Source organism: Myripristis murdjan, chromosome 10, assembly GCF_902150065.1.
Source record: "Myripristis murdjan chromosome 10, fMyrMur1.1, whole genome shotgun sequence".
NCBI lineage: Eukaryota > Metazoa > Chordata > Actinopteri > Holocentriformes > Holocentridae > Myripristis > Myripristis murdjan.
In genome coordinates this window covers 10,986,607-11,003,759 of record NC_043989.1, presented here as the reverse complement: position 1 = coordinate 11,003,759, position 17,153 = coordinate 10,986,607, and the positions used below count along the sequence as shown (strand labels likewise).

At 41.0% G+C, this 17,153-nt stretch overlaps 2 protein-coding genes across 5 annotated transcripts; one reads left to right on the top strand and one right to left on the bottom strand.

Moving 5' to 3' along the window:
* Positions 1-308: 308 nt before the first annotated feature.
* Positions 309-9,742, bottom strand: gsr (glutathione reductase). Of its 4 annotated transcripts, XM_030061755.1 has the most exons (14): positions 9,358-9,736; positions 8,765-8,924; positions 7,675-7,701; positions 7,460-7,548; positions 5,900-5,969; positions 5,563-5,710; positions 4,887-4,941; positions 4,700-4,799; positions 4,324-4,572; positions 4,121-4,126; positions 3,020-3,131; positions 2,111-2,242; positions 1,666-1,799; positions 309-973 (listed from the first exon to the last, which is right to left on the bottom strand). In XM_030061755.1, the coding sequence occupies exons 1-14, from the start codon at positions 9,420-9,422 to the stop codon at positions 824-826; spliced, it is 1,497 nt and encodes a 498-aa protein (XP_029917615.1). In that variant the 5' UTR covers positions 9,423-9,736; the 3' UTR covers positions 309-823. The 4 variants fall into 4 exon arrangements, 3 of the variants coding, with proteins under 3 accessions (XP_029917615.1, XP_029917613.1, XP_029917616.1); XM_030061753.1 differs by lacking the exon at positions 4,121-4,126 and having other exon boundaries at positions 4,318-4,572; positions 9,358-9,733; XR_003928826.1 differs by lacking the exons at positions 309-973; positions 4,121-4,126 and adding an exon at positions 1,904-2,002 and having other exon boundaries at positions 1,684-1,799; positions 4,318-4,572; positions 9,358-9,742.
* A 442-nt stretch (positions 9,743-10,184) lies between these two features.
* znf518b (zinc finger protein 518B) lies at positions 10,185-16,914 on the top strand. The gene is made up of 2 exons (XM_030061752.1): positions 10,185-10,323; positions 12,611-16,914. Exon 2 carries the CDS (start codon positions 12,747-12,749, stop codon positions 15,264-15,266), a length of 2,520 nt encoding a protein of 839 aa, XP_029917612.1. The 5' UTR covers positions 10,185-10,323; positions 12,611-12,746; the 3' UTR covers positions 15,267-16,914.
* Positions 16,915-17,153: the final 239 nt, after the last annotated feature.

Sequence of the window (17,153 nt, the reverse complement as noted above, 5' to 3'; positions counted from 1 at the left end):
GTAGCACAGTTCTGCAGTGAAGATAAGGACAGTGTAATTACTCAGCATTTTTTTTTTTTTTCAGTAACTTCATGTTACTTCAACATATAGAAACCAGACATAGCTTATCTTGTTCCCTATCCATGCAAACTGTAAAAAGTGGTCTTAGAAACCAAGCAGTTATGAGGCATTTCAGCTTAAATATGACCGGGAAAATTGCTCTATGTGGCCGATTATGTGCTTAAAAAACTATGGCCTGACCACTTCTGTCACATGTCTGTGAAATTGTTTCACTGCTGAATAAAGAGACAGGTTTTGATACATAACACTTAAGAAAAACTGCAGGTTTATTATTGAATCTGTATAACAGTACAGTAAATATATTGTGACCTCGCATTGGGAGTAAATCCGGGCAGCAGCAGCAGTGTGCCATGCTCATCTGGCAATCAACAAATCATACACATACACTAGGAGAGAGATCTTTCCCATGTCTTTCCCATGCAATCACTTGACAACAATACCTGTAGATCCATCACTTCCATTTCACAATCATTAAAAAGAAATGTTGCATATTTAATCAATACCCACTGCTTATAAGACCCACAGTACAGTTGAAGAGGGCCATAACTTGGTCTTGGTCCATCTAGGTGAAATTAGATCATGAAAAAATAATGAAACGCTGTGCACAGATAAGGTCACTTAAAGAAAATGGAAGTATAAAGATAGTCTTGTAAAGAAAGTCATCAAGCTGTTGCGAGACTATTGTGGAGCTGTGACTCTGCCCTGGTATGCTGATTGTAGTTGCTGGTGATATAGGGAAGCGAGGGGAAGTCTGGCGTTTGCATTAACGCATCGTCACAAACTCTTCAGACGAGGTGGGGTGAATGGCAATAGTCTTGTCAAAATCGGCTTTGGTAGCTCCCATGTTTATGGCCACAGCGAAGCCCTGCAGCATCTCATCACAGCCCACACCCTGCATATGCAAGCCAACCACCTGGGGAAAAGGAGACAATTCAATTAATTTGATAATCATTGCATGCAAGAGTCAAAAATAATGGCACTGTCCAGATGATCAGAGCTTCCACCTTTAGATAGCCGCAGACTATCTTATATCTCCAATTTGTTAGGTTCAAAGCATTCTGGGAGTTACTTTGTCACAAAATGTTGTAATTTACTTTACTGGTAATTTAATTTATTAAATTATTGGAGTACACATTTTCCGATAACCTGCTGTCTGCTTGTACTTTTCATATCCGCAGAGCACAAAACCTAGTTGATAATACTGAGCATCAGAGAATTGGTGAAGGAGAAAATTAAGACTTTGGTGAAACAGCTGCATTTGATACAAAGGACTTGATATGTGCTCAAAGGGCACTTAGCACCACCCAGAGGGCAACAAGGTGAACTCTTGTGTAAGCGGGTGAGTTGGATCAGAAACAATTTGTTGGGCCTTATGCCTGGTCTCATCTTCCTATATAAGTAGTAGATCTGTTAAAAATTTTCAAGCAGGTGATATTTTCATCCTCGTTATCTTTTAGACTGGAAGTCCAAGTTATGTGTTCCTTAATAACAAAAACAGTAATGAAGTACAACTAAAATTAAGTGGGCTCCTCAGAAAGTGAATTCTGTTCTATTATATAAGTTCTTGAGAGGAATTGGCTGCACTGAGAAACAGATGACTCCTACCTTCTCCTCCTTGCCCACACACACCAGCTTCATGATGCACTCAGTCTTCCTGGTTGTGATGGCATGATACATTGGAGTGAAGGAGGTCTTGTAAGTCTTCACGCTCTCCTTTCCTCTGGTTTTAACCGCCTCCTCTGTAACACACAAAGTTAAGCATTCCTTTCCTAGTCAGAAAAACTAATACAGCATTTCCATTTGCAATGCACACGCTAAGCTGACACCCTCATCCAGAACTTACAATAAGTACAAACAGCAGAGGTAAGTGTTTGCAAATCATCATCTTCATGAGGTACAACAACGGATGTTGGAAAATGTCACACTGTTGGTTCTTCAGAATCTATACAACAACAACAGACAAACGAGGATATACAGACACTTCCCAACATGGAAAAGATTTTTTTGGGAACTACCCACCTGTTGACATCTTTGGTAAGGGCATACTCACCTTCCGTGAGGCCCACCGTACCGATGGGTGGGTGGCTGAACACCACTGTGGGAATGTTGGAGTAGTCCACCTTGGAGTCCTTCTTGCCCTCAAACAGTCTGTGTGCCAGCTTTCTGCCTGCAGCAATGGCAACTGCCACACACAGAGAGGACACATCAGAATACAATAAATTTGTCCAAAGAAATCTAATTACCCACCCTTTAGTCTATCCAAATCTATGCATTTATTTCTGCAAATTAAAGGGGCAATAAGTAGGATTTTTACTGCTCCATAGTAAAAATTACCATCTGTAGGGGGATGACAGGGTTACTTATAACTGAGCCATTATTAGGTGCCACAATTTCTGGCTTTCAAAACTCACTTTTGGAACTACACTGTTTTGAAACAAAAACTCCCATCCATTGTCACATTTAATTCATTTATAAATCTATCTGGTCTAATATTTGCTTGTTTGTAAATTAATTCTTAATTTTAAAATGACTTTTGTGAATGAATTCTTGATTTTAAGGCCTGATGTATCCCAAGAATATCCTGATGTATCCCAAGAATATCCTCTCTTTGAATTAATACAGTGGGACACCCTAGCTTAAGGTGCAGCTGCCCTAACTAAAACAATTTTATTATTATGGATTTCAGTGGAAAGTTCTTGTATCAAGTGCTGCCCTGAGCTGTTGAGCTTTACCACCTCGCTGAGAATAAAAATCTGGAGGTGAACCAAATCCTTATTTTTTTTTGCATGAAATTGGCAAAGTTTATTGATACTGAACATCATCATAAAACATAGGCTCTCCATTACTCCAGTAAACAATTTTGGTACCAGCCTTTGAAACCCACACTGGTGGAACGCTGATATAATTATCACTGCAGTTCACACAATGTCTGTAATGCAGGTGAGGTGCCAGAGCCTACCAGGTGTGAGAAGGGCTTTGCCACAAACATCCCCTACTGCGTAGACCCCTTGGCGGCTGGTATTCTGGAACTCATCCACTATAATATGGCCTCTCTCATCTGTGTCAACACCCTGCCAAACAAGAAAGAAACAAAAAGTCAGTGCTTAATATAAATCCACTATGTACAAAGCAACAGACCACACAAGAAAAACAGGTTGGTTCAGAAGCAGTCCATTATTAAATACTACGATATTCAGGGCAAGAAAAACCGTGAGCCCAGTGGAAACTTTCACACAGTTTTGTAGTCTCCTAAAATCTCCTAACTAAGCCCAAGACCAAACTATACCATATTTCCTTCAATGTGATGCTTGGTAGTGCTGATTTAACAGGTCACACTCTTCAATATATCACAGGTAAGAAATGAAAAAGGAGATTCAAAAGATGTACATATTAAATTAAATTTAACTTTGTGTCATACTGTTTAATGGACAATCTGACAGCCCATGTTAATGTTGATGTAACTTAAATAGAAGGAAAGGACAAGGGCTTTGACGTAACTCACAAGTTTAATGCCGCTTTAATCCATGGTTTAAAGGCCTACATATTATCTGTTTAAGCCCGTAACTATTGACATAATGTTCTGTTTGCAATATCTTTTTGTATGGAGAATATTGTGAAATCAATAAAATTATACACTGATCTTCCTGGTTTTGGAAAAGCAACATTATCTAAGTTTTTCAAAGCCATTTACGATTGCCCCATTGGCTGCTGTAGCAGCATAACAATATCACCGATTAAATGATGGTCTCTACATTTGAGGATGATGCCAGATAATAAGATAAATAGAACCTAGGTTACAAAATAGCAAATTTGTCCTTTAACTTGACTCTTAAACCTGAGATAAAATGCATTGTGCCAGTTCCAAACCAGGTTAGTAACAAATCTGCAGCAGTCCCTGCTCTGTGTTCTGACATTTTGTTGCTCGGTATATCTTTGTTTCTTCAAAAAAGATTGTTATTTGATATGGTCTTGTACTGCATTGTGATGTGACACTCTCAGACTGTGGGACAAGGGACTGATTATTTTGAGTTCATATCAACATTCAAATTCAAACTCAAACTATTTGCATTGTGTGGCGCTAGGAATACTGGAATGATATTTCAGGGATATCTGCATATTTTGAATGATGAGCTCAATTATGTATTACTGAGCATGAAAATCAAATGAAAATCAAAATTGTTGAATAAATGCACATTTAAGTGTCTAGTTTAAATTTTATTGAGAGAGCTTCCATAAACAGAGTGGACTGATTATTACCGACTCGCTGAGGTTCAGTCCAGAAGTGTTGGGTACTCTGCCGATGGCCCAAAAGAGACAGTCCACTTCCTGGATGGTACTGAGCTTCTCCTCCTCATTCTTCTTCTCTGGGTCTTTGGTGACGATCGTCACCTCAAGACCCGTGTCTGTTTTACGCACCGACTTCACCTGAGAGTTCTTCCACAAGTCTATCCCAGAGTTTTGCAGTTCTTTGGTGCAGTTTGTGCTTATCAAGTTGTCAAAGTTCCTCAACACCTACAGCAGGAATACAATAGGATACAATATGGAAAACACATTCCCATTATTTACATGAGTGCACGCAATTGCACTGCAGTATTTTGTGATCAGTGATGGCCAAGTGATTCTCTATGATGTTTCTTACTCCATTCTGTCGCATTATGAGGGATGTTTTGGATCCCAGGGTGGAAAGGATGCCTGCCATCTCCACTGCAATATACCCAGCACCCACAATGACACTACGCCTGTTGAGAGAACAAAGCTTAAATTACATGCACCAATATGCCACAAGACATACGATAACCATAAGACAGATGATGTGAAAAGCTTACCTTGGAAGGCTTTCAAGTTCAAAAAAGCCATCACTGGTGATGCCCAGACTTGCCCCTGTAATTATCAGCAAAAAAAAAAAGATTTTATATTATTTGTGTACTTTTCTTTGTTAGTCCCATTTGATGTATAGATTAAATGGTATAACTTCCCACATTTAGAGAAGCTGCTGTTTTATCAAGCTTTGTGGTATGATAGAGATTTAGATCAACTCAACTCAACTCAGCTTTATTTATGTAGCACTTTAAAACAACCACAGCTGAAACAAAGTGCTGTACACAAATGATAATAAAACAACAAAACAGTAGGAAAAGTAGAAAGAATAAAAGCAATCAAACAAATTAAAACAGAGCAATGTCTCATACTTGAATTGAAAGTCAATGTACATAAATAATCTTAAAACAACAAAACAGTAAAAACAGTAAAAAGAATAAAACAATCAAACAAATTAAAACAAAGCAACGTCTGATGCTGGAATTTAAAATCAATGTGCATAAATGATCATAAAACAACAAAAAGTAAAAGCAATAAAACTGTAAAAAGGATATAAACAAATAAAACAAAGTGACGTCTCATGCTGGGTTAAAAGCCAATGAATAAAAATGGGTTTTAAGACTGGTTTTAAAACCAGTCTTAAAGATGATTAACTTCTCTAAGAAGATGCCAAGTAGGTCTTACCTGGAACTTCATTGTCACTCAAGACAGAAGGGCGCCCTCCGGTGGCAATGAGGATGTGAGGCGCTGTGTACTTCCTGCCATTGACCTCCACTGTGGGCTCAGGGTCATCTGTGAATCTGGCAAGACCTTGAATGGTTTCTATTTTAGCCTATAAGAAAACATAACCAATTAATTTGCCTGCAAACGACAAGGATTTTGAACAGTGACTACACTGTGCAGTGCAGGGCAGTGTATCTGATAATTTCTAGGGCTGATTTATGACCAGAAGTGGGGTGGGGTAAAAAAAAAAAAAAATCAATGCATTCAACTAATAAAAATAACTGAGATTAGGGCTTACCTTGTCAAGGTTGCTGCGATAAATGTGATTCAGCCGACTGATATAGGCATCCCTTTTAGCTTTTAGAGTTCTGAAAACACAGGACAAAGTGGAAGGTAAGATTTATTTACCGAAGGAAGGTCTGCTGCTCTTTGTCAAAGCTCTGCCCTGCCCTCAAGCAAAGCTCTGCCCTGCCCTGCCCTGCCAGTACAACAGCACCATTCAACTTCTTCTCACTGAGCAGCTCCCTGCCCAGATTTGCTCCCAGTTGTTGCAAAGATTCAAACTAACAACCATCTGTTCACATGGAGGCCCACAGTGATCTGCAGACACTGTGGCAAAGTTATCCAAGCGAGCAACGCATTTCCAGCATTTTAAACAACACCCACCAACATCATAAACAAAGGAAATGACACACATTCCAAGACTCTTGCACTGACATACCGTCAGTCTTTGATGTTGAGGAGATATTTCATGGTGAAATGCTGTAGTTTACGTATTTGGTGCACCCAACTTCCCTCAAAATGCCACGTCTGCTTCTGATTCAGTTAATGATTTCCTTCATATCTAATAATGACTTCTGAGAGAATGGGTGTGAACTTGTTGCATTTAGCTATGGATTATATGGAAAGAACAATAGTGACACGACAGAAAGAGACTCGTCCATCATCAAAATGCAACAACTCTTGAGGCTGCACTGCATTCTGGTCTTCCAAGTTTACTGTTTAAGGAGAAACTGATATCTCTTCCTCCTCTGAGACTGATTTATGTTTGGAACAAAAGGATTCCAGTAACACTTGCAAGACTTAGAGGAACACACTCCATTGTTAAAACTGATATGTTAAGCAGACAGCCTTCCTCAAGAAATTTAAGACACATAGTGAAGAGGCAGAAGGAATAAATACAAAGGTATAGGTGAAAGCAGCTAATCACATACAGGGCAATCTGTATGTGGCCAATGAAACAGTAACAGCACACTCCAAGGTGTGGCGACACTGGGAGTTGGTGGCTAAGACTCAAGCCACCAGAGAGGCTCAATATGGATTTCACAATTCAGACTGAAAAGGGAAGTGTAAATGAGTTTAAATGCTATAGGGCTATGAATATGGAAAAAATATGTTTGGCTCAGATTAGGCCCAGAAATGCAAGGTACACTGCACTAACTTTTGCAACAACTTTTTACAAATATTTTTACAGGGTGGATTTTTCCATCTGTTTGGACAAAAATCCTAACAGTAGAAAATATGTTTGCATATGTTGCAATTTAATGTTGCATTATCACACATGCCATGTTGTAAAAAATAATTATAAAATAATTGTATGAGTAAATAAGTGTCCCCTTTTAGAAGGTTGCCCTTTAGTCTTGGCCACTCCTTCCACCGTGCTATCATTTACAATCACCTTGGGTTAACAAAGGGACTGGTACAACTGCTCGACACAGATAGAGAGGGTAGGGTAGGCGGAAGTTAAGCAACAAAAAGACATGACAGACCATGAAAGTGGCATTGTGTGTTCCAGGAACAACTTTACAAAGCAGCTCACTGTTTTTGGGAAACATAAAAAAGAAAATAGGAAACTTACTCCCAGCTGAAATGAGCATGACCAGCCTCAAAGCCGTAATCAGCATGATCGTGGAGATACTCAGCATGAACCGCTGCATTCCACATAACCTGTGAGAGACGGGTAAAGATATTTCAGCTGACATCTGAGATGTTTTCGAGCACTTCAGCAGCCTCCTCTGTCTCTGCTGAGTTCAAACGCTGCTGACGACAAGAGGAATGAGGAGTACACAATACCTTCTTAGGGACACAGCCAACATTGACCTAGAGGAAAACAATGACAAGAACAAATGTAACAAAGACAACAGTTCAAGCTTGAGCAAATAATAATAGCAACCAAGTATTAATAACAGACAATAATACACTTATATAGGTAACAGAATCTCAAGCCTAGCCCTGCAAGGTCAAAACACATTCACCTACTAAACTACAGCTCTGTTATAGTGTCACTGTTAATGATCAAACAATCACAGATACTTCCAAAACACATTTACATTTCCAGAAAAACATCACACACACACACACACACACACACACACACACACACACACACACACACACCTTACAGTTTCACCTATCTTACTGCGCAAAATATGAATTTCATTCCACAGGTAGGTTGATTCCTCAAATTAAAATGTGGTTAGAACTGGGTATGGGTCAATTTACATTTAACTAAATCCCTAATTACGTGGTTTGCATTTGCACTATCATGAGGTGTTATATACTTATTTCCTTACTTGAAACCGCAAATGAAATTGGGCAAATTTGCGTGGCTTTGCACGTGTCAGAAAAATCTGCAGCAATCTCACTGTCACTGCATCTGATTAACTGAACATGAGATAATAGACTGAACTTGGGAGTAGATGATGAACATCTCCCTCATAGTGAGTTGCACCCCTGGTCTGTTGCACAACCATCTCAACTGCCGCAAAGCTTGAAAATCCCTCTGTAATTCGTCAGCTTCCTTTATTACATTTCCGCCTTTGTGGTTGGTAGAGATTAAATATGGGACAATAAAAAAGTGGGTTTTTTTCCACTGATTCGCCTGATTTGTGCACTTCATGAGCAGAGCAAGTGGCCCTTATCTTTTGTGCTTTCAGTGTACGTGCCAGTGCACCTGGATCCCTGCCAGTGGCTTTTTTAACTCGCGACAAACTACAACATTGCGCACAAAAAAACCCTTTCCACAAAAGGAGTCCGGAGGCTTCGCAGTGAACCTGGTAACTAGCACTATGTGAGTTGCAGAGGTGACACAATAGGCTAACTGTGACAGTGCGTTGGCATCAACCAGGATAACTTGGGTGTTTTTTTTTTTTTTTTTACTCACGCAGGTACCTCCGAGTTTGTGACTCTCGATCACTGCGGTGGCCGCTCCGAGCTCAGCCGCCCTCCGAGCGCCGGCCAGACCCCCCGACCCGCCGCCGATCACCAGAAAATCAAACCGGGTTGCTGAATCTGAGGCCATGCTGCGGCGAATAACTGTATGTCTGCGAATAGACCATAACCAGGAAGCTCTCACGCGTTTGTGTCAGACTCATGGGAGGGTCAAGTGAAAGCCACTGCTGTGTCATTATGAATTGCAACAATGGTGTGTAAATCCCAGAAACAGTTTTCACAATAGTCACGGTGGCCCTGACATGGGCTCTGGTATATGAGGTTACAATAACAGACATTAATCAGTGCATCTGGTGAATCAAGAATTTGGTAAACTAACGGTGGCCAAAGGATAGGTGTGTGTTGTAAAACTGAATTAAAGTGCGTATCAAACACTGAGCACCGTCAACAAGCACCGGTGTCATCTGCAGTCAAGGAAACATAGATTGTGAAGGCATCGTGAAAATATTCATAATAAACTGGACCAGGGTTGGATGGCGTAAACACAGCCGTCTATTTGTCACATAAACCCGATTAGTTACTCACCTCGGAAACGCCCGGGACACCGACACGGTGCCAGAGAGCAGTCTGCAGATTCCTACAAACAGCATGATATGAGGCTATTTGGTTAATATCATTTTAGTCAGATGCATCCACGGCGTGCCTGCCCGTTTTTCATCTCCCTCTGGTCACATTGAGGAGAGGCAGGCCTTGAGTTTGCGTTCATCACGGCATATACAAAAGCGTTAAACCACTTCCTGTGTCAATGTGTCTGACACAATGTATTTAACAGCGATTCCTAATTTACGGTGTTATGAAACTGCCGTCTGTCGCATAGCAGCGTAATCAAAGTCTCTATCAATCACATAAATATATTGCCTCTGGAATAAAATTGCATATAAGAGAATCAAATTGATATTGTGGCTGGAAGTTGTCATGTGCGGGGCGTGGCTATCCCTGGCTGCGCCAATGAAAATCTTTACGTATTTTTCGTAGGCTGGTTTGATGTCAACGTAAATACTTAAAGCCAAGACAACAGGTTTGTGCTATTTTCCTGCTAGAATACTATCCACGTACGTGCGATTCGCCGGAGGAGCTGAAAGTTGAGAAGCTAACGGAATGCAAAAATATGCTTCCGGATGTCACTTTCAAAATAAGATACTTTTGGAAGAATATGTACCGCAATCTTTATGAGTTAAACGGCGTACCTGGAGGAAAGCAAAAAAATATATATATATTTGCGACAATACTAGCGGCAATTGTAAACACACCAATTGTGCCTGTACACTCTTACACTAACATTATTAGGCGTTTATTTTGAAGGCTAAATAAACTAACTTCCGTGTCTATGTTGGCTAATCATATGTGGCTTGACGCAGCTAAAGCGGGATAGCTCCGCTTGGCCATGTCAATAAGCGTTGTCTGTGAGTCTACATCAAGAATTGTCACATTCATTCAATTGAGAAAAATGTAAATTGTCAAGACGCTGATGTACAACACTCCGTTCGGCAGGTTTGTATCTGGGATTTTACTCTGTTGTCTGATGCAAACGTGAACAGTAAAATATGGGCCTTCGCCTTTGCGACCCCCCTGCTTTCCTGTTTTGGTCAGGCAGGGCCTTCACCTAATGTTCAGTAGTAAGAGTCCACGATGTAGTGGATGGATAATGTGGATGAGCTAATTACAGTCAGTGTATTTAACCTGCTTTTTGTTGTTTACTTTGCAATCAATGCTGTGTGAACACGTCGCCGCAAGACAAAAAAAAAAAAAAAAAAAATCGTGCATGATGTGTGTTAGGGAGAGGGGGAGGGGTCCTCGGGGTTGTGTTTGTGCAAGTGTTGTGTCCTGTGGGTTTATGTTTTTGCTCAGCAGTTTGTCTCAGGCGCGTTAGCCTTTATGTTTCTGCATAGGTACATTATGCTTATTGGCTGCCGCGACGCCAGGTGTCAGTGTCAAGACTCTGACTTCCGTGCTACCAAGGCATAGAGCATCAGCTTATTTTTTGCCTACCTGTGTTCCAGGAAGACCCCCCCCCCCTCCCCCCTCCAATACACACACACACACACACACACACACACACTCAATGTGCACAGTGGGTGTGTATGCATGCTTGCCATATCTAGCAGTGTTTATTATTTGGGGATGAGGTGTTTTCCAAATGAACATGTTCACCATCCTCCTCAACTTGTCACTCTTTGACTGACTCCACGTTTTCTTCTCTTTGCCAACTGGCCAAGAAGACTAGTGCATATCTGAGAACCATAATGTGACTTTACAGTTTTGAAAAGGTGCATGTAAACAGCATATAAGCAGTGTGCAGGACGCACTGAAACTGGCACCCGACCACCCATCAAATGCTGGTGCATTATGTCAGTGTCAGGTAAATGGAACCAATTTACCAATCACATTGTTGTTTACAAATCAAGCTGCTGAAAAATCACCAATATACATGTTAAGTCATGCTGTTATGTCAGTTACAGAACAAGAGGCATCAGCTCAGCAACTTGCATTAGTGAGGCGGCATTGGCACGTCTGCTGTCTGCTTTTGTTGACACACCAATTGAGACACCTGTTAGAATATTATAAAGAAGAAACCTAATGTTTGTGTGTATGTTTGAAAATCATTTGCAAGATATTGTGGCATTAGCTATCAGCTGTCCAGAATGATGTGTTGACATATCGCAGGAAGTCAAAATAAAACCTCAAACAGGTTTAAGTTTGTTAGCTCCCGATTCTTTTGTTGAAAGCCCAAGAACAGACCGGAGTCAGTCTTCAATTTTCTGATGCAATATTTATTATGGTCACATATAAAGCAAGGCAGCGCTGGTCTCAGTGTGACAGAGCTCCCGCAGGATCTCAGTCAGAATGAGTGTCGATATCAGGAAATGATACACATTTATGTTCTTGGGCTTGGGCCTGCCCCGTACATAGGTTGGACTTAAACGCAACCGAGAATAATTGGCCAGTTACCTGGACATGGACAGGCCAACCACTGTCCATGCCTTGTTTCTGGAATGTGTGATGCTATGTGTGTGAATGTTGACTGGGCGTGTATCTAATGCAACAGACCTAAATAACAAGATAGAGAAAGTACATCTGGCTCCTGCTGTGTCTATCCTCTGCTTAGCAGCCAAGCTGCCCTGAACTATGTAATACATTGGATAATGCAAGAAACATTGAACTATACGGCCAATTGTAACAAGTTCACCTAAAACAGCACACTGCAAAGTATCCATACAAAGGCAGTGTGTTGTGAAGCACATTGAGCGTTTGCATGGTAAATCAGTTGATCAAAGACTCTATAACATACATGTCCCTGTCTGCAATGTCATAAGTTTGACAATAATGGTAAGTGTTGTGACTGTTGAGTGTTCAAGCCCTGAGGAGCAAATAATGTTCTGTGGTGATTAGTAACAAACCAATAAATTATTTTGTTGCTGGCACAAAATGTTCAACAGGAGGCAGACACACATCAAAGTGTGCAACAGCAGCAAAGACCAACCGCTTTGTATTGTGAAACCTGTTCTGTCATGAAGTTTTGACAATGTTTCACAAGCATGCTCAGGCAGTTCTGCAATTATTTTCATACTGTGTAGGAGAAAATTGTGTCTAGTAAAGTGTCCACATTTCTGGTAATTTTTTTTCAACCTCAGACAAGTGGTTGTTTCAAGAAAAAGCCAGCTTTTAGATGCTGGTGACACGGGCACCACTGCTGTCATAATATTTTGATGCAGAACAATGAATTGATCTTAATTTGCTGACTCCTTACCTTCTACTTTTTATCATTTTCTATCCATAGGGTGAAGCAAGCCCAACACTCAGTCCACTGGCCTGTGCCTCGCTTTTAAAGGATTAACTCAGGACATCAGATGGAAACGGATATTTACTTCAGTAAATAACAGCAGCTGGAGGTCCTTTGGAGCTAACCGCTTAACATGAAGCCAGTCAGCTATCAAAGAATGGCGTCCTCTCTGAATGGTGGACAAAAAGATGTAGGTTTGGATTGCCTATTAAGCACCTCAAAAGTTATGTACTGTGAGAAATGTGGATTTGTCTCTGCAGACTCTACAGTGTTCAAGAAGCACATGCTGGAGCACATGGGAACAAGATTTTACTGTTTTTATTGTAACAATGTCTCATACAGTGAAGCGGAATTACATGTTCACCTAAAACAGCACACTGCAAAGTATCCATACAAATGCCATTACTGTGGACAGGTGTACATGAGGAGGCAGTGCCTTGTGAAGCATATTGAGCGTTTGCATGGCAAATCAGTTGATCAAAGACTCAGTAAGCCCGACACACACGCCCCTGTGTCCAGTGTCTTACCAAGAGTGCTTACTACTGATGTGTCTCCAGTGAGGCCAACAGTTAAGGTCAGAGTGCCAACTACCATTACACCTCAAGTCAGACTGGATGAAGACCTACAGAGGGGTAAAGCAGTTGACACAAATGCAACCAGTGTCCCCAAAGTTGCAGAACTGTTGTCCCCTCTACATGAACTCATTCAGCACAATAGGGCTCTCACTGTTTCACTCCCAGAGGAAGTGACAATCCCTGCCGGCTGCTTGGTTGAACTTGTTGAGGTGAAAACTGTAAATGGGACAAAGGAACTAAAGCTGAGACTTGTCTCTCAACAAGAAAATGGGTCTGTGATAAAAGACAGCAGGACCACAGGCTCACAAAACACAACACTAGGAAAGCCATCAGCAGCTGCATTAAACAGTCCAAATACAGTGAAGCCTCCAAATATGGGGGTGTGTACAGTAAACAGGAAACAGTGTGAAATAAAGAGTCCGAATGTGCATCGTCCTGTAGTTCCAGTCAGTGTTGCTAGAAACATCCCAAATCAAATAAGCAAAGACAAACGTGGAATCAAAAGAACATTACAAGAAATGATGAACCTCAATGTGGAATCTCCAGCTGTTGTTCCCACTAAAGTGTCCAAAACCATGCAAAATCCAGCCAGAGAAGGAAATTGTGTAATCAAAAATCTTCAGAGAGAAATGGTGAGTGTGCATGTGGCACCTCCCACAAATGTCCTCACCAAGACCACCAATACGTTGACAAACATGCTGAATCCAGAAAACTTGGGAACGGGTGTATCCCAGAGAACGCTGAATGAGAAAAAGAATTTGCTTCCAGAGCATCTCAAGAGTATCCCACCTCGAATGGTGCATGACGTGAAACGCGCTCCTCAAGATTTGCAAGTGGCCGTGAAAGAAGAACCATGTTACATCACCTCCAAGAACAGCACTACTGCAAACATAAAGGAAGAGAGAGTGGGACAGAATCAACAGAGTCTCATGTCAGCCTGCATTTCCTTGAGTGTTCCCTTAGCTGCACATAACCAAGAGACATCTTCAACACTTTTAGACAGAAAGGTTAATGCCACTACAGATCCATCCTGTCTGTTGTTGGACACTGCATGCAGGACTTCAGTTGATTCCTCATTAACCAAACAACCTAGGGAGGATGGAGGCTCTACTCTCACAGACTCAAAGGCCTCCCCTTGGGCTCAGTCAGGGAGGTGCAATGAGAAGCCGTTTGAAGGAGACACATCAGAACCTGAGGGTTTTCCTGTCATCTCATCTGTTTTTTCATTAAGCCAACAACCAGAGGATGTCCAAGGCTCCATTCAACCACTGGTATTGGCTTTGCGTGGCATAGTGATGAGTAAAAATAACTGTTCTGTCAAGATGACTTCCGATCCTATCAAGACACCGGATGTAATCACACGACACGCTGAGGAGACGCCAACATCAGGGCACTCACAGGTGATCGCAACAGCTGTTTCTTCAAACCACAACCAATTATTGGCACCCGCAGAGACTGTGAAAACTGAAGAAGCAGATAAGCACTCACAAACACTCCTTGGGAGTTGTGTCACGATCAAGGAAGAAACAAATGGTACTACTCCCAAAGACAATAATAAGTGCAATCAAAGTGTTACTCCAAAATCCCAGCCCTCAACAGACGAGCAAGAAGCTGCTGGGATTGCCTCATGCGCAGATGCATCTGTGACTGAAAGCCCTGTGCAACGAGTTTCAGATGTGGCAGCAAATGAGCAGGATATCTCCTCAAGATTCCTAACCGTTACTTTGAAAAGGATACAGTTAGGCTCATGGAGACATAGCAAGAAAAGACTGAAACTAAAAAAGGCTTCCAAAGCAAAGACTCAAGTACCCACAGGCAGTCTAATGGACAGTGCAGTTTTTCACCCACTGCCATTGAAAGAGGACCAGCTGGTGAAACGACCAGGCCCAAACCAACCTGTGGTGGTGCTTAATCATCCCAAACCCCAGGTTCCAAAAAGAGGAGAAGGTACAACTACTTTTGCTGACACAGGAACCTCTGAGGTCGTTCCAAAGTGCCAAATTTTGAAGATGAGGTTGAGCAAAGTCATGGGGCAGAAATATGAAGTGATGGGGTGCACCGTACGGTTCTATCCCTGAGTTGATTAGACAATGTGTCAACAGACATGAAAAGTGTAAAATTACATGGAAATGACAAGTATTATGATGGAAAGATGCAGACATTAGAGAAAAACAAAACAGCTCAGTTATTTCTGTGTGGGAGCATTTGAGAATGACTGGACGTTAAGTTAGCTATTGTCTGTATCGGCATGGTAAGCATTTCATGTGCAATGCAGTCTTACTGCCTTCAGAGATGGACTGTGGATCACCTGTAGTAGTTAGCAGTCACCTGAACATAGACATTAAATACTCTTAGTTTCAGAGACAAGTGTTAATGTAAGGCTGAAACATCATCTTGGATCATTGCATGTGTTGAGTATGCTATATGCCCTTTTGCAAATGTACAGTTTGCTTGCTCCTGGAAAAGCGAGCTCATTTCACGTGAGGATGCAAAATGGATTAAGTAAGAGCAACCCGATGTGCATCATTGCTATCATAGAAAAACGTGCAGGAAAAACTGCAATCTTAAACGTTTTTTACTTGAAATAATTACCATCTATGTGTTCAGTGACTGTCAGGACCCCTTGAAAACTGTTAAAATCTCATTGTATATTTTCAAAAAACCATGAACATCAAAGAGGATATTCCCGGACAAACAAACCTACATTTTACAGAACCACATTCCTTGTCTTACGCAGCATTATGATACTTGTTTAAAATATAAAAATGAAGTATGAGGTGCTAGGCCTGTGATGAAAGTATTGGTTGCCCACAGCTATATCCCTGAGTTACTGTATATATTACTCTAAATAGAAAATGTGATGACTGGTGTTCATTCTTTGTCTATTAATATGGAATAGCAACATTACATCACCTCTTCTGCAACATTTATGTTGTGCATTACTTTTTAAAATGGTAATCATAGATTGCCAGTTGTCTGAAGCTGCCGTGCAGTCATCAGTCTCCGTTGTACGCAATATAATTCTTTAGTGTTTGATAATTTACTCTGAATGTTTAACTCGGCCTTTCCATCATTCCTCATTTGTGTGAGAAGTTTTTAATGTATTTTCAGTGTTCATTATCACAGCAACACATGCTTTCATATATGTGACTGTAACTTTTCATACTTTTTGTATTTTTTTTTTATTTTATTAAAACTAACTAAACATCACAATTTCTGTAACCAGTTAACCCTTGCCCGACGGACTTGCATTACCTGAGATATTCATGAACATAACACAGCCTCTGTCAAGGCGAGATCACAGATTCTGAGATTCCTGTGCCTGACAGAGGAGCAATAGCGCCTGTTGAAATGAGATTCCCCAGAGAAGAGATAGAAAAAGCTCTTCGCTAGGGAAAAAGATGTTAAAGCGGCTCTGATCATGGTATTGAGGGACAGCGATTACGCAGTTAGATGAGTTGTTATTGTTTGGCAGTGTGAGTGACACGGAGCCCTGTTCTTTACGGAGAACCCCTAGGTTGAATCTGGCACTGTGAAACAGGCAGATTTAATTTCCTCATGGTCACCGGCCCATTTCTTGTGGAAACCAGGAGAATATTATCTGGGAACTTTTAAGGGTCCCTTGTTGATGGGATGAAAAGGCTAAGGGGATTTGGACTTCATAAAGCAAGAGTTTACTATTGTGTCCTGTAACTTTTGTGTGTTGAAAATAAACCCCCATAAAACATAGCCACTGTGTGTTTGTCATCATGGGTTTAAGTAGCACCAAAGCATTATACAAACTCAATGGGGGGAATAATTCAACTTGGTAAGCGTTACAACAGAACTTGAACGGAGTAGGATGGTAATTGTCCTGTTTGCTCTGATCATCTGGCTCATACAGAATAAAATGACAATTACACATCAAAGGGAGAGAGTTTTACATCAAGTCTTGGAGATTGACAGAGAAACATGAAATCTCTTTT

Excerpts from the sequence above, each read along its gene's own strand:
- znf518b (XM_030061752.1), top strand. The coding sequence starts at position 12,747 with ATGAAGCCAGTCAGCTATCAAAGAATGGCGTCCTCTCTGAATGGTGGA.
- gsr (XM_030061755.1), bottom strand. The coding sequence starts at position 9,422 with ATGCTGTTTGTAGGAATCTGCAGACTGCTCTCTGGCACCGTGTCGGTG. Across the intron at positions 4,942-5,562 it reads GAGTGACAATGAAGTTCCAG|GGGCAAGTCTGGGCATCACC; the intron begins GTAAGACCTACT and ends TGATAATTACAG. Across the intron at positions 4,800-4,886 it reads GAACTTGAAAGCCTTCCAAG|GCGTAGTGTCATTGTGGGTG; the intron begins GTAAGCTTTTCA and ends TTCTCTCAACAG.